The sequence below is a fragment of the Triturus cristatus genome, chromosome 10 (genome assembly GCF_964204655.1).
Source record: "Triturus cristatus chromosome 10, aTriCri1.1, whole genome shotgun sequence".
In the NCBI taxonomy this organism is placed as follows: Eukaryota; Metazoa; Chordata; class Amphibia; order Caudata; family Salamandridae; genus Triturus; species Triturus cristatus.
In genome coordinates, this window is record NC_140593.1 from 150,238,775 (window position 1) to 150,253,300 (window position 14,526).

Below are 14,526 nucleotides of genomic sequence, written 5' to 3' on the forward strand. Positions count from 1 at the left end.
CCAGTAAGGCAAGAACGGAGGTAGGTCGAGTCGTTACTCCCTGGGCCGTGTCTTGCCCCATCGTCACCTGTGAAGGACCCGGAAGCTCTACCGGATAACCATTGAGCTTCGCTTTTTGACTCGGCTGAGTCAAAGCGCAGTGGCGCTTTTGCTGGTTGGAGTCGTAACTCCCAGCCCGACCAGAGATACAGGGACTGCCAGCTGTAACGCACACCAGGAGGTATTTGCCGCGTTACAGACTCGGAAATCCACAGGATCGATCGAGCGGCTGCTCTCGGTTCAGTCTTCTTTGCTTGTGATTGGGGTATCGGTGACGCATCACCAGGAGGTGACTCCGCGTCCCGGTGCAGTCTGAGGAAGAGGTTGAGCGGCTGCTCCCTTCAGGTAGAGACCCCGGCTGGGTGTTTCCCTGACTCCTCGATTCTCCCCAACACTCTTCGTGCCCCTCACAGCCTACCGATTGGCATTGTCGGCCATTTCATTTCTGCCCTCTGTTGGCATACGCCGGGATCGGCGTATATGCAGAGGACGGTTAGGACCATCCGTGCTGTGGGCTGGTAACGTACTTAGCCTGGAGGATTCCAGTGACTATAACCTTTGTTTATTCCTTGTATTATTTTTGCCTTCATTAAAATAACTAAACCTTCACAAGTGGTTGCGTTCTCATTATCGTGTCTGTTAAACAATCCTGAGACGTTCAGGGCGTTACAGATGTAGTCACTGGTATCCTTTGGGAAGTATGAGGTAAAGAATGCCTCCTTTTATAGTCATCCAACATAAACTGCAAATCCGTCAGCAGTGAAGATGGGACGCTCACCATTTCTTCCTGATAGTGTTGCTGGGGAGGATCTTGAAACCCCCCATATTCATCTTCCCAGTCATCTTCCTGGTATTTAACATGTAATTGCGAGGGGCTACTGGCGTAGCCAAAGGGACCATCATTATCCTCCTCCTCCTGTGAGTCTTCTTCCTCTAACAGGTGGGATGGTACTAGAGGTGTTACCTTGCTTGGAGATGTAATATCTGGGGTAATCCTCCTCTTCCTGGTAAAATCCAGTTTTTCTGGGGTTTTCGCTCTCGTCGACGAGATTGCCTTCGAAATCGCCGACGAAACCGGTGTCGCCAATGCTGCTATCGACGCTGCTGTTACCGTCGCTGTTGCCGTCGTCGGTGATCCTGTTGTCGACGATCCCGTCGACGATGTAGTCGTGGTCGTCGATGTCGTCATCGTCGACGCTCTAGTCGTCGACACTGCCGTCGACGACGTCATCGACTGAGGTATAGGTTTAATAGTGATTTTTACCTCACTTTTCTTCGGCAACGACGCCACTTTCTTCGTCGACGATCCCGCCGACAACGTAGATTTTCCCTATTTTTCTTCAGGAGATGTAGAGGCTGGCTTCTTAATTGAATGTTTAACCTTAAGGGGTGATTTTGAGGGCTCTGAACTCGTCCTCTTAGAATGGTTTACCCCTGAAGCATGCCCCTTGCTCTCCTTTTCTATACTTTGAGGAGATTTTGAGGGACTGTGCTCTGAAGACCCAATCGTGATCTTTTTAAGAGCCTTCTCAGGTCTTTCCCCTGAGGTATGAGCCTGAGGAGATCTGCCTCTTTTCTGAGATCTCCTTGAAGTTGTTGACGCCTCATCACTGTTACTAGACACAACGTCCTTTCTGGTCTTAAGTTTTTGGAGCCAAATTAACAGCCTTCCTTCACGATCCCTCAGTGTTTTATTAGAAAAGGTACAACATACCTTACATTCCTTTGCCTGATTGTGTGGGTAAAGGCAGTATATGCAATCCTTATGAGGGTCGTCTGTATATAACCTTTTCTTTGAACAGGTGGCGCAGGCTCTAAATAAACCCTTCTTCTCCGTGTCAGCCATTCTCCAGAAGTTGGTGAGGAAAAAACCAGTTGAATAAATTCTTCAATCTAGAACCAAACTGTAGAATTTGAGCAGAGCTCAAAGGAGACTCCCTAGCACAACGTGCGGTAGAAAATCTGAGGGGCAGAAGGTTCTCTCAGGAGGGTTCTAGAGGGTGAGAGACTCTGATTGGTTCAGAGACAAGTTTAGTCCTTTTTTACATCACGAAGGTTATGGGCTGCAAAGGAAAATGGGCCTAGGCCTTTTTTCAGTTTGCTATACTACTAAGCAATGCTTTTTTATGTACCGGAGACTCCCGTCTCGACGACGGGGAATGATTCAGGCATGTGAATCTATGAAAGCTCCAATGCTGGAGTAAATGTGAAATCTTACCCTTGAATATTTTTTGTTTTAAGCATGATTTCCTCTCTACTAACTTTCATGGAATCCTCAACAAATTAAATATTTAGGTCTCTTGTTTGCTCCTTCTAGTAAGAAAACGCTTTCCCTAAAGATGACCCGTCTCTTTTATACTCTAACCACTTCCACTGATAAATGGCATCCTTTATTCTTGTCCTGGTGGGGCAGACTCGATACCATTAAAATGATGCTTACTCATCATTTTTTACTTGATCTCAGCTATTCCTCTCAGTCTTCCTGCATACTTTAAAAAAAAAAATAAAATAACTATATCCTTTCAATATTTTTATGGAACAAGAAAAAAACATGCATGTCCTTAATTAAGTTAAAACGCCCTAAATCTCAAGGTGGGGTTATTATAATTTGTTCAGATTTCCAACTTTACCATAATGCCTTCCTTCTTAAACAACTCTCTAAATCATTCAGATACTCTACTCCTAATGCCTCCCCATTATGAAAGGACTTAGAACATTTCTTTTCATCCCCTTTTTACCTTAATGAATCACTTACTTTTACTCATAAATCTCGTTTTCTATCTTCACCTATACATAATACTTCTCATAAACTATTTCATTTCTTTATGCCATCACACCTCTCAACTAAAGACCAATTTCTTAACTCATCTATTTGGCATAATAAATTTCTTAAAATTAAAAATAAACCCACTTTTTGGAAGACTTGGCGACACAGAGCTTTACTTTGGATCCATCAGTTATACTCAAACGATTCTTTCCTTACCTTCTCTGATGCACAATCACTTTATCACTTACCAAAATCCTTTTCTGTCAAATTTAATTTATTGATTAAACATTTAACAGATGCTCTACCTCTTCTACCCTCTACATCACACTCCTCTTTACATCAACGCAATATTCTTCCCATTTTAAGTGCCCAAACTAGTGCCTCATCCATTTATAAATTCCTTAGTACGCCCATTGTACACAGATCTAAGACCCTCACGGAGTTCCAATGGGAATCTCTCCACTCTTCATGGCCTATTACACTTTGGGATAAATTATGGTTGAAACTCCGCAAGACCTCAAGATCCGCCAGCACGACTCAAACACTTTTCTTTATATACAATCGACTTCTATTTACACAGCTATCCTTACATAAATTTTAACCCACACTTTCTTCAGAATGTTGGTCTTGCAATACCTCTCACGCAGACTTATTTCATATGCTCTTTTCCTGTCCCTATACACATCAGTTTTGGTTGAAAGTATGGTCACAAATTAATATCATATGCCATACCTGTTTCCCTTTCTCCCCTGAAGCTGTTTTTCTAGGCACACTATCTGATCATTGGCAAACCCATTCTCATACCATGGGCATTGTGGATTTATTGATTGCTATTGCTTTTCAGCATATAACAACAAATTGGAAGCATTCTACACAACTTTCATTTCAATCTTGGTGGTACAGTGTATGTTATAACCATCGATTAGATTGTGCCTATGTCTCTCCTATGTCTCTACTCCAGAAAAGAGAACGCATTTGGTCTCCCGTGACTACATTCTTAGACGTCTCTGCACAAAGGTCTACCCGTCATCACCCTTCGTCGGAAGAGGTCCCAAAACCACCATGACTTGTTAACAATGATATATTGTTGTTCTATATTCATAATTATACATTTTTTCTTCCGCTTAAAATTACTATCTTACTTTGTTAAACAGCAGTCTTTTCCTTATACTGTTCGGTACCTTTTAAAACATATTAAGCTTTTTAAAATATTTTTTTTTTTTTACCTTTCATATGTATTTATTTAATCACAGTATTAATATTTCATTTGCCCTTGTCTCTCCCTCCCATTTTCCCACTCTTCTTTCTCATATGTTTTTATAACGAAAGTTCTATATGCAACTATTTTTAAATTGTTATTTCTTGTCTCTATATTGCATAAGTTCTAATTGTTGTTACGTATCATTTGTTAGCTGTTTAATTGCTTGTACTTGGTTGCATTTTTTCAAAAATAAAATCTATGTTTAAACTAAAAAGAAAAACATATGCTTACTCAAGGAAACAAGTTTTGTGAATAAGGTAAGGTTTTTCCTTGAGTAAACATGCCTTACTCACGGACAAGACAACCCAGTAACGACAGACTTAAAAGTTCTTCTAAATCGAGCTTACCACATGTCATGGACTTTCTTACCACTAACACATATGTATTGATCACTGATGTGGTGAGCAGATTAAGACTTTGTTTTTATTAGGGAAAGTGCTTTCCACTCACAATTCTTCAGCTGATATTCGATGGCCGCTTTGAGGTTAAAAGCTTCAATGAGAGCAGTTTCATGAAGGACCAGTGTATTTCCAACACTTCGAACGTCAATGCCTTCTGTTGTCATGCCAACGCTAAGCTCTGCGGAAAAACACAAATTCATCAAATATAATGGGATGACGTTCAACAAGAAAGCTACAAAAGTGCACTTCAAAAACGATTCTTAGTGCAACACTCTCCCTGCAATGATCAAGAATGAATTCCAAGGTCAGAAACATAAAAAATATAAATATACGACGTACTTCTTCCAGTGCACGTTAGATGATATCAGAATTATTTTCTCAGGAATACATTTTTAGCATTAACCTACTTGCCACCTACTTTAAAAATTCCAGAAGAAATCGAGTGTTCTCCCTTAGACGAGTTTATATTATTTACAATTTCTTCATGAAATGCTTTGAATGGCCCTGGGTTCAAAAGCAGGGTTAAAATCTGGAAGAACGTAGTGTAAAAAATAAGTTGCCAAAACAAGAAATCTTTTTTGCCTAGCTATAGTAGAACATACCACATTTTCCATATGTTCTGCACAACTATTGGCCTGAGCCATAAACCTTGGGCACATCTCAGTTGAAGTTGAATTTATACGCTCATAAACATCATTCGATAGAGCAAAATCACACGTTTTTCAGAAAAGGAGGAATGGCTGACTTGTAAATTGTATAGGACTCGGGCACAGGTTAATTCCGCTAGCATGATGCCATGCCGGTGTCATCAATTGATAGCTCTTCCTAGCAATTCAGAAAGAAACATCCTCCTGCTTGACTGGGCAAAGTCCCCTTTTTGTTCTGTTAAGCAGATTTGTAGAGCGCACTATCACTCGGGAGTGTATTTTGGAGCTGAGCCGGTGTGAGTCTAGCCACACCTAAGGCCTAGTGGGACAAGTTTAAAAGCCGGGTCTTCAGGTGCTTGCAGAATTCAAGAAAAGAGGAGGAGAATCTTATGTGTAGCGGCAGGTCGTTCCACGCTTTGATAGCGATGAGGGAGAAGGCTCAGCATCTAAATCTGCTTTCCATATGAGTGGGATTTATGCAAGTAGGAGTCCAGATGAGCGGATGTGTCTGGAAGGTTTGTGAAAGCAGATGCAATTGTTGCGGTATGCTGGGTCAGTGTTATATAGTAATATGTGATTAACTCGGACCCCCTGAGTATGAGAAAATAAAATTCCTAGGACAGGGTAATATACAATAAGGCAAATAACTTCCTAGGCAATTAATGAATTCAAAGTAATGATTTTAGAGAAGTGTCAAAATAGGGCAGCCACAACAAATTAAAAAAATATACAATGGAATTTATTAAAAATATTTCTAAATATCACATGAATAGTCAATTTTATCAACAATTAAATACACATCAAAGATGTGTGGTCATTCAGTTCAATGATTCTGTTAAAAATTTCAACATTAGTACACAAATGGAAATACTATTGTGGCGAAAGAAATAGTCTTCTACGCGCGTTTCGGCAAAAAGTACGCCTTCGTCAGGAAAAGCCACAATTCTTAAAAAATGATAAATTCACAGGCAGACCAAACGATTTGATGATTTGTTGGATGTTTTTCCAAAGGGGCCTGTAGTTTGATATAAAACTGCTACAAGTATGGTATCTTCATAGAAGGATCTGGGGTTCGATTGCTCGCAGTTAAAAGAAGATGTTTTTTTTATAAAAAATATAAAAACCTTTTGTATGGTATAAATCCACTTAAAATTTTTTTTTGTAATTGGATATTCTGTTCTGAGTGGGGTCCACGAGGGTTAGTCAAATGGAAGCTTTCACTGTTCACCAAATAGTTCTGATATTATAGCTTTTGCGAAAGTTGTCCTCAATGCGGGTCGCAATGCGATGTCGTTTAGATGACGAACATCTGATATATGGGATAAAATTTCTGATAGGTGATCTAAAGAGCGTCTCAGAGTTGATGGTGAACAGGCCGTTGATGAAAAAGAAAGACCCTCCTGCTTGACTGGGCAAAGTCCCATTTTTGTTCTGTTAAGCAGATTTGTAAAGCGCACTATCACTCTGGAGTGTATTGTGGAGCTGAGCCGGTGTGCGTCTAGCCCCACCTAAGGCCTAGTGGGACAAGTTTAAAAGCCGGGTCTTCAGGTGCTTGCAGAATTCAAGAAAAGAGGAGGAGAATCTTATGTGTAGCGGCAGGTCGTTCCACGCTTTGATAGCGATGAGGGAGAAGGCTCAACATCTAGATCTGCTTTCCATAGGAGTGGGATTTATGCAAGTAGGAGTCCAGATGAGCGGATGTGTCTGGAAGGTTTGTGAAAGCAGATGCAATTGTTGCGGTATGCTGGGTCAGTGTTATTTAGTGCCTTGAAAGTGAGGGTGAGGAGTTTGAATTGTGCTCGTTTATGAACGGGGAGCCAGTGGAGCTCCTTCAGGTGTGGTGTGATGTTAGTGCGGCAGTAGTTGGGAATGATTCTGGCCACTGAGTTCTGAATGGTCTGCAGCATTCTGGTGAGTTTTTGTTGATCCCAGCATAGTGGATGTTCCTGTAGTCCAGCTTGCTTGTGACCAGGGTATGCATGACGGTTTTCCCGGTGCTTATTGGGAGACATTTGAAAAATCTTCCTCAGCACCTTCAGGGTATGGAAGCATGAGGCAGTGATGGCATTGACTTGGGCAGTCATGTCGAGTTTACTGTCAAGCAAACAGTTGATTTGTAGAGCGCTGCTTCTCACCTGTGAAGGTATCCAAGTGCTGGCAGGGTCCCTAGTTCCAGCCGAAGAGCCAGATCTTGAGCGTCTTGTGGAATTGTGATAGAATCGCCAAGGTCTGAAGGTGTATGGGGAGGTCGTTATGGAGCATCCTCCAGAACTGCTATGCGAGGGAGGGAGGTGGAGCAGAACTGTCTGGTACGTTAGTGGAAGTTTAGGCAGTGGCTGATGTGGACTGGCCTGGAGTTGTGAAGGGCCTTGAATGCGTGGGTGAGTAGCTTGAATTGGCATCTCTTCTGAACTGGGAGCCAATAGAGCTCTTTGAGGTGTGGGGTGATGTGCCCTTGTCGTGGGAGATCGAGGATGAGTCTAGCTGCAGCGTTCTGGGTGGTTTGGAGTCTTTAGAGGAGGTGGGGTGCGATTCGTGCTCGGAAAGCATTTCCATAGTCCAACCGGCTGGTGATCAGGGCCTGGGTAATAGTGAATTTGGAGTTTTGTGGGAGCCACTTGAACATCTTGCATAGCATATACAGGATGGAGAAGCAGGAGGGTGATATGGGATTGACCTGAGATGTCATGGAGAGTTTACTATCCACGATGACGCTGAGGTTTCTAGCGTGGTCCGTTAGGGGTGGTATGGGTCTGAGTTCTGTGGGCCACCAGGAGGTGTCCCAGTGGGAGTTTTTATTGCCAAAGATCAGAACTTCCATCTTGTCCGTGTTGAGCTTCAGACAGCTGTCCTTCATCTTGTTTGTGACACTGGGCATGCATTGGTGAAAGTTAGTCCTGGTAGTGGTGCAGTCTTTGGAGAGGGAAAGGATGATTTGTGTGTTGTCAGCGTAGGAAATTGTGTTGAGTCAATGGGATTTGATGATGCTGGCGAGTGCTGTCATGAAGGAATTGAAGAGGGTGGGGCTGAATGATGAGTCTTGAGGGACTCCATAGATTAAGTCTTTGGGTGTGGAGGAAAATGGTGGTAGGCAAACTCGTTATGTTCTGCTCGTGCGCAAGTAGGCAATCCATCTGAGGGCGGTTCCTTGGACGCCGATCTCGTGCAGATAGACTATGAGCATATAACATAACATAATATAACACGTGTATTTGTAAAGCGCACATATCACCCCTGTGTCTCAAGGTGCTGAATAACAGATGTTTATTGTTACCCAACTCAATGGTACTCATTTTATCGACCTCAGATGGATGAAAGGCTGAGTGGACCCGCTGGGATTTGAACCTGTGACCATGAGGTCGAACACAGGCCCCAACAGTGGATGCATTAGTCCACTAAGCCACCAAACGCGGCTATGGTGGGAGACAGTGTCGAAGGCCGCAGAGAGGTCAATGAGTATAGTGCCACTGCCTCCCCCTGGACAAGGAGGGCCGGGATGTCGTCAGTGGCTGCGATCAGGGCTGTTTCGGTGCCGTGGTTGCTGCGGAAGCAGGATTGGGAGTTGTCCAGGAGGTGATTCTGTTCTAGGTATGTGACGAGCTGCTAACTGAGGGCCTTTTCAATGACTTTGGCTGGGAAAGGTAGCACGGAGATGAGTTTGTAGTTATTGAGTTTGCTGGGGTCTGCAGATGGTTGTTCCAGCAGGGTGTTGACCTCTGAATGCTATCAGTTTTCTGAGAAGGAGGCAGTGGTCAGGGAGGTGTTTAGTAGGGTGGTGAGTTCTTGACTGATTCAGGTTATTCCAAGGCTGAAGATGTGGTGGAGGCAGGGGTTAGTGGTGGCCCCAGAGTGTACCAATTTCATGACGGTGGTGGGTCCTATGTGTTAATGTGTTTCTAGGTGGTTAAGTCAGGATTCTGTTGTGGGTGCAGAGTTGTTTTGTTGGTTGTTGAAGCAGTCGGTGGGCTTTAATTGGGGGTTGAAATTCTTGTAGATTTTGGCAATCTTGTTGTGGAGGAAGTTCGTGAGGAGGTTGCAGAGGTCTTGTGAGGGGGTGATGTTGTTTGTAGCAGCTGCGGGGTTGGACAATTCCTTTATGATCTTCATCCAGTGGGAGATTTCAGTCATACAGGCACTGAATTTGATCCAGGTACTTGGCGTCTTGTCTGTGAGAGAGAGAATGAGTGGCATGTCATTGGCATAGGAGAGGACGTTGATGTCATGAGAGAGGATAAATCTGGCAAGAGGGCTCATGTATGCGTTGAATAGAGAAGGGCTCAGGAAGGATCCTTGCTCATCTACGCAGATGAGGTCGCTGGCGTCTGAAATGTAGGGTGCCAGGCTGACTGGCAAGGGTCCTTCCAGTCAAGAAGCAGCAGAACCATTTGAGTGTGTGCTCCTGGATTCCAATGCCGTGTAGGTGTTGGATGAAGATGGGGTGGGAGACTGTCAAATGCTGTGGAGAGGTACAGGAGGATGAGGGCCTCCATGAATCCTCTCTACAGTCATACGTTTGTCATCCATGACAGCGATGAGGGCTGTTTCCATGCTGTGGTTGAGTCTGAAACCAGACTGAGTGGTGTTAAATAGTTGGGGCTTATTGAGGTATTCAGTGAGGTGTCTGTTAATGATTTTCTCTAAAGACCCTGGCTGGGAATAGTAGCAGGAAGTTGGTCTGTAGTTGACAAGCGTTAAAGGGTCCGTAGAGGGTTTCTTCAGCAATGGGAGAACAGTTGTGTGATTCCTAGCATCTGGAAAGGTTGCAAAAGAGGTAGAGGCATTCAGGATGGGTGTGAGCATGGCACTGAGAGGTTGGAGTCCTCTGGAATAGGCGTGGGGAGGTGCGGGGGTCTGATGGGGCCCTAGAGTCAATGGATTTCCTGGTGGCTTCAGTTTCTTTTGGTGTGATGACGGGTCATGTGGTTAGCACTGGTTCTTTGGATAAGACTGCATTTATAATTTGTGGATTAACAGCAGTTGATTGAGCATGTGTGGATATTTGAGCTGTGCGTCTTACCTCTGTTGCAATACATAGGGCCTGATTACAGGTTAAGGCGTTATTTATCGTCCATGGAAAATAACTATACCACGGGGTATTTAATGAGTGCAATAAATAACACCTATTACGAGTTCATGGAGAATAGCATGCAGATTTTGGGGTTTAACGCATTGAAATCTGCATGATACAGTAAATAAATTGTTCCCTCTGTTAAATTTCAGCAGGTTTGACATACCAAAATGTAACGAATGTTGAGTTATTTAACTCATCTGATAATTATCAAATGTGTTAAATACCTTCAAACTTCTAATTCCGATCCATGCGTAAAGTTTATGCATGGGCCAGAATTATAAGTTTGAAGGTAAACAGGAGTTTAAGATTTGGTCAGAATATTACGAGCAACTAGTAATCAAGCCGCTTGTGTCTTAACTGTTTGTATATTCCTATCACCTCTGTTAACATTTTCTTAGTTTTGCGTTTGATTAGTCGATCGCCACCTGGGTGAGGTGTATATGTAGCTAAAACAGGCCACATCTATTCTGGCAATGTCAAAAGTCTCCTATGTGGCAACCTCCTCAGAAACAAGGTCAAGGATTTAAAGTACTTTAGGGGTACATTAAGGGTACCTTAAAAAATCTGTACGCACCAACATAATGGAGGATCTATTATGGCATACCTTGAGAATAGTGATAGAGCATCTACAATGTTTATTCCAACCCATATTTAGAATACTTCTATGGTATATTATGGGTCAGCTCTGACCACCAATGTGATTTCTCCCCCATTAGTCGGATGCCTCTTAAAGTCAAAGAGGCAGTAAGGGTGGGCACGTTTTCAGAAATATCCACTGTCTCTATTGCGACTTCTTTTATTTCTCCTGCTATTGGTTACAAATCTCAAAAAGTGGCACTAATTATTTGGGAATATCCTTTGTAACTGGGCTAACAAACCTCAACAGGAAAAAGGAGCACCTTTCCTGATACTGAGAAGAATTATAAAATACCACCTGCAGTCACAAAATTAATTTGTGTGTGCAGCACATTTTTGGGGGTCTGAGTTCTCAAGGGACATCCCATGTTGGATGCCATGTTGGTTGATCCCATTAACTTTGGGAAAATACCACAACCTTCCTGGCCACAACGCTTTTTATTCTCTTTCTTCAACTACTGGGTGACGTAATCAAAAACTCTGCCATATCTTATCACCAATATGCCAACAACACCCAGCTCTATCTCAAGGTTAATTTGCCTGCGGACATCACCCCAGTTGCTTCAACTCATGACTTTCACAGGCTATACACCTAAAGTATGGAATTCTATTCGGTCTACCATCTACGCTAACTCCTCTTTTCATGAATTAAGAAAATACTAAAACAATTTCTTCGGAATCTTCATTTTTATTGCTCCTTACACCAGCCTTCACAGTTTTCTTTGCTTTTAACGCATATGTGGGTGCCACCTGTTCCACCATGAGAGATCCTGCTTTAAGGGGGAATGAGGAAGCAAGATCCACCTTCTGTTTTAATATCACTGACACATTTTAGGTATGTATGAGCTATGTAAGCTATTTAAGTATGTTTTTTTCGGGTTCATGTTCTTTTCTTTTTTAACTACACACAATGGCTTAAAACAGGTCTGTACCTGCTGTGAGAAGCTGCATATAGCCCCAAAGTGAAACAAATGTAAGTGTGCTGGCTTCCTTAAGCTGGCAGCTGCGCTCAGGGCAGTGGTAATAGGAATTCTTTCTGTCATCCAGCCTATTTGAAGCAGTCCCCATATCAGGTGGTGTAGGCATACGTATATAAAATACCAAGGAGTGAAGACGCCCCAGACAACGTCACTTAATTCACCTACATTCATGGTGCTTATCAATTCAGATGCACATTTCATTGCATGCAGAACGTGTCAGCCTCTGCTTGACAGTACTGACGCTTTCATGTCCTATAGTACTGTATCTTTACTTACACTGGTATTTTGAATGAGAATCTATTGGCCTAGCTTCAAGATCTGCTAATTTGCTTTATTTCAAGATCACGATTTAAAACAAATACAGGTTTTAGGAGACTGCATGGTTCTAACATGACTAGCTTCACTTAGCTATGGAGAGCCTGATCTGGAGATGGCAAAGCTGAGAGGACGGGGCATCAACAAGTTGCTTCTGTCTTTATAACAATTGTGACTCTTTCCTAGATGGACCTCTGCTGAGGATCCTAGGGGTCTCCTCTGTCTCCATGCTGTAGCCCTTTTGCCACTTAATTCACTGTGGGGTCCTTGGGCTGCCAAGTGAATTAAACAGTATTGAAAGTTGTGCCACAGATAATATTAATCCTGGATTTCTTTACTAATATCCAGTTTTAAGTCATAGTATTTTAGTTTCAAAAAATGAATTCTTGCCTGGGTGAGAACCAGCTTTATTGGCACCTGTCTTAGTAAAACGCAAGAAAATAAACAATGTTTAATTAAGCTGTTGCATTGGAAAAACAACATATGCGGAGATAAATTCACAACAGGTAATGAAGCAGAACAGAAGTTTCATCATCAATCGCACACACTAGGATACTAATGAGAATTGTCATGACCCTTGTGCATCTCAGTAACCTACCTGGATGCTCCCTGATTCCTCGTTCAATTATGTCTGCGATGTGCTTTAAAGCAGGTGCATACTGCTTCATGCTGTAGTAGCAAAGTGCTATGTTGTAGGATAAATCTATACACATTGAACAAGAGAGAACAAAAGAGCATTTAAAAATGGACAGAGTTAATTAAGACATGGATTTATTAAAAGCTTTTTATTAGAATTTTAAAATTGACAACAAACAACTCTTATTTACAGTAGAAAACTATACTACAAAACAATGTACACTATTCACATAGATCAAAATGATGATGGATGGATACTATATAAAAAAAACGAAAACTAAGAAGTCATAACATCATAGGAAGCAAGCACAATCAGAATAGGAGGTAGGAATGAACACGTGTTTTTTATGCCAGTATTTTTCTGCTCGCTTGTACTCAAAGATTGGTGACTTGCACAGTTGCCAAATAAATAAAAGTTTAGATATTATTATTACTGAAATTAGATCACTTTGGTTCAAGAGGAATAACATATTTGAGAATGAAAGTGTCAAAAGTGAACTAGGTATTGGTTTGTTTATTTAAAAAGGGTTTATTTTTTATTATTGTCAGCTGTACCAAAGCCTACCATGTCAACTCAGACTGATAATGCTTTTCTTCCAAATTGTGTGATAGACTTCATTTTGAATAATGGGACATGAGGTAAGATTTGGAATAGTTATCTAAAAAGAGACAGGCTCATTGATTTTCAATGTTTTGTTCTATTTTACTCTTCATGAGGCAGCAGATACAAGTCATTGGTTACAGCGTACATTTTAGCTGCAATGCTAGCAAAGAACAAGTAGGCGTAGGAAGAATGCCAGATTTGTACCACAACTGAAATCGCATTGGCCACAGAAACTTTATCCAATTTTTCAAAAGGCAATGTCCATCACCAGCGAAGGGAAGGCTGAGCTATCAACAGCAATGGCAGCACTTCCACTCATAAACTTGACCTGCGGTCCAGGCCGGGCAGATGAATGCGGAAAGCAAACCGCAAAGGGAGACCGCTTTGCCCCCACAAACAAACAGCAAAGCACTAAAGCACAATAGCCAGAAGCAAGTCAAGTTCCTATCCAAAATGCATAATACAAGATCGCTTCCCAATCCGCCAAACAGAACAGAGGCACGAGAAAACGCAACAGCCCAAACAGATAATAGAGCAAATAGCCCTCGCCTGGAAATCAATCCAGGAATCAGAAGGCCAAGCGATCGCACTCAAAGGGAATCGGAAAACACCATCATAGTGCTCATGCCCGAATATACATCCCCAGGAGGCTCAGACATATTAAATAGGGCCAACATTTTACAGATCCTCTATTACATTCCAGAGCTGTTTCACCTTACAACTGAAGACCTAACCAAAGTTCAATTCAAGGCCCTGAACACCAACACAACAAGAGAATTGACAATAACAACATGGAAAACCAGTACGACAGCCCAAAAGATTATGACAGAAAAGCCTCAATTCGCAAAATGGGGGAATAACATACAGGAACCCAAAGAGGAAAAATACCCACACATGCTAACAGGCATATACAGTGGCAGGCAAATACAGCCACAACGAAAGTCCATGCTAAGAGGCACTTCTGAAGCCACCCATCCTATATCATTCTCAGACTTGAGAATACATTTCTCATATACTTCAACAGCCACTGTGCGCAAATGCACAAAAAGTGGGAAAGTCACAAAGTACACACACGATCAGGATGTAGCAGCAATAACCCCGCCAGGGCAGCAACCAAACCGCTCCTAGCTCAAAAGGACTCAATGGGCTTGCAAGTGGACCAAATAATA

The 14,526-nt window shown here is 42.3% G+C and overlaps 1 protein-coding gene across 1 annotated transcript in view; it reads right to left on the minus strand.

Moving 5' to 3' along the window:
* Positions 1-14,526, minus strand: part of LOC146789062 (intraflagellar transport protein 70A) — a 276,982-nt gene that overhangs the window by 129,944 nt on the left and 132,512 nt on the right. Inside the window, exons 6-7 of the mRNA XM_085629969.1 lie at positions 12,716-12,820; positions 4,518-4,646 (exon numbers count right to left, since the gene is read on the minus strand). Of these exons, the coding sequence (XP_085486095.1) occupies positions 4,518-4,646; positions 12,716-12,820 (234 nt within the window). The remainder of the gene's footprint in view (positions 1-4,517; positions 4,647-12,715; positions 12,821-14,526) is intronic.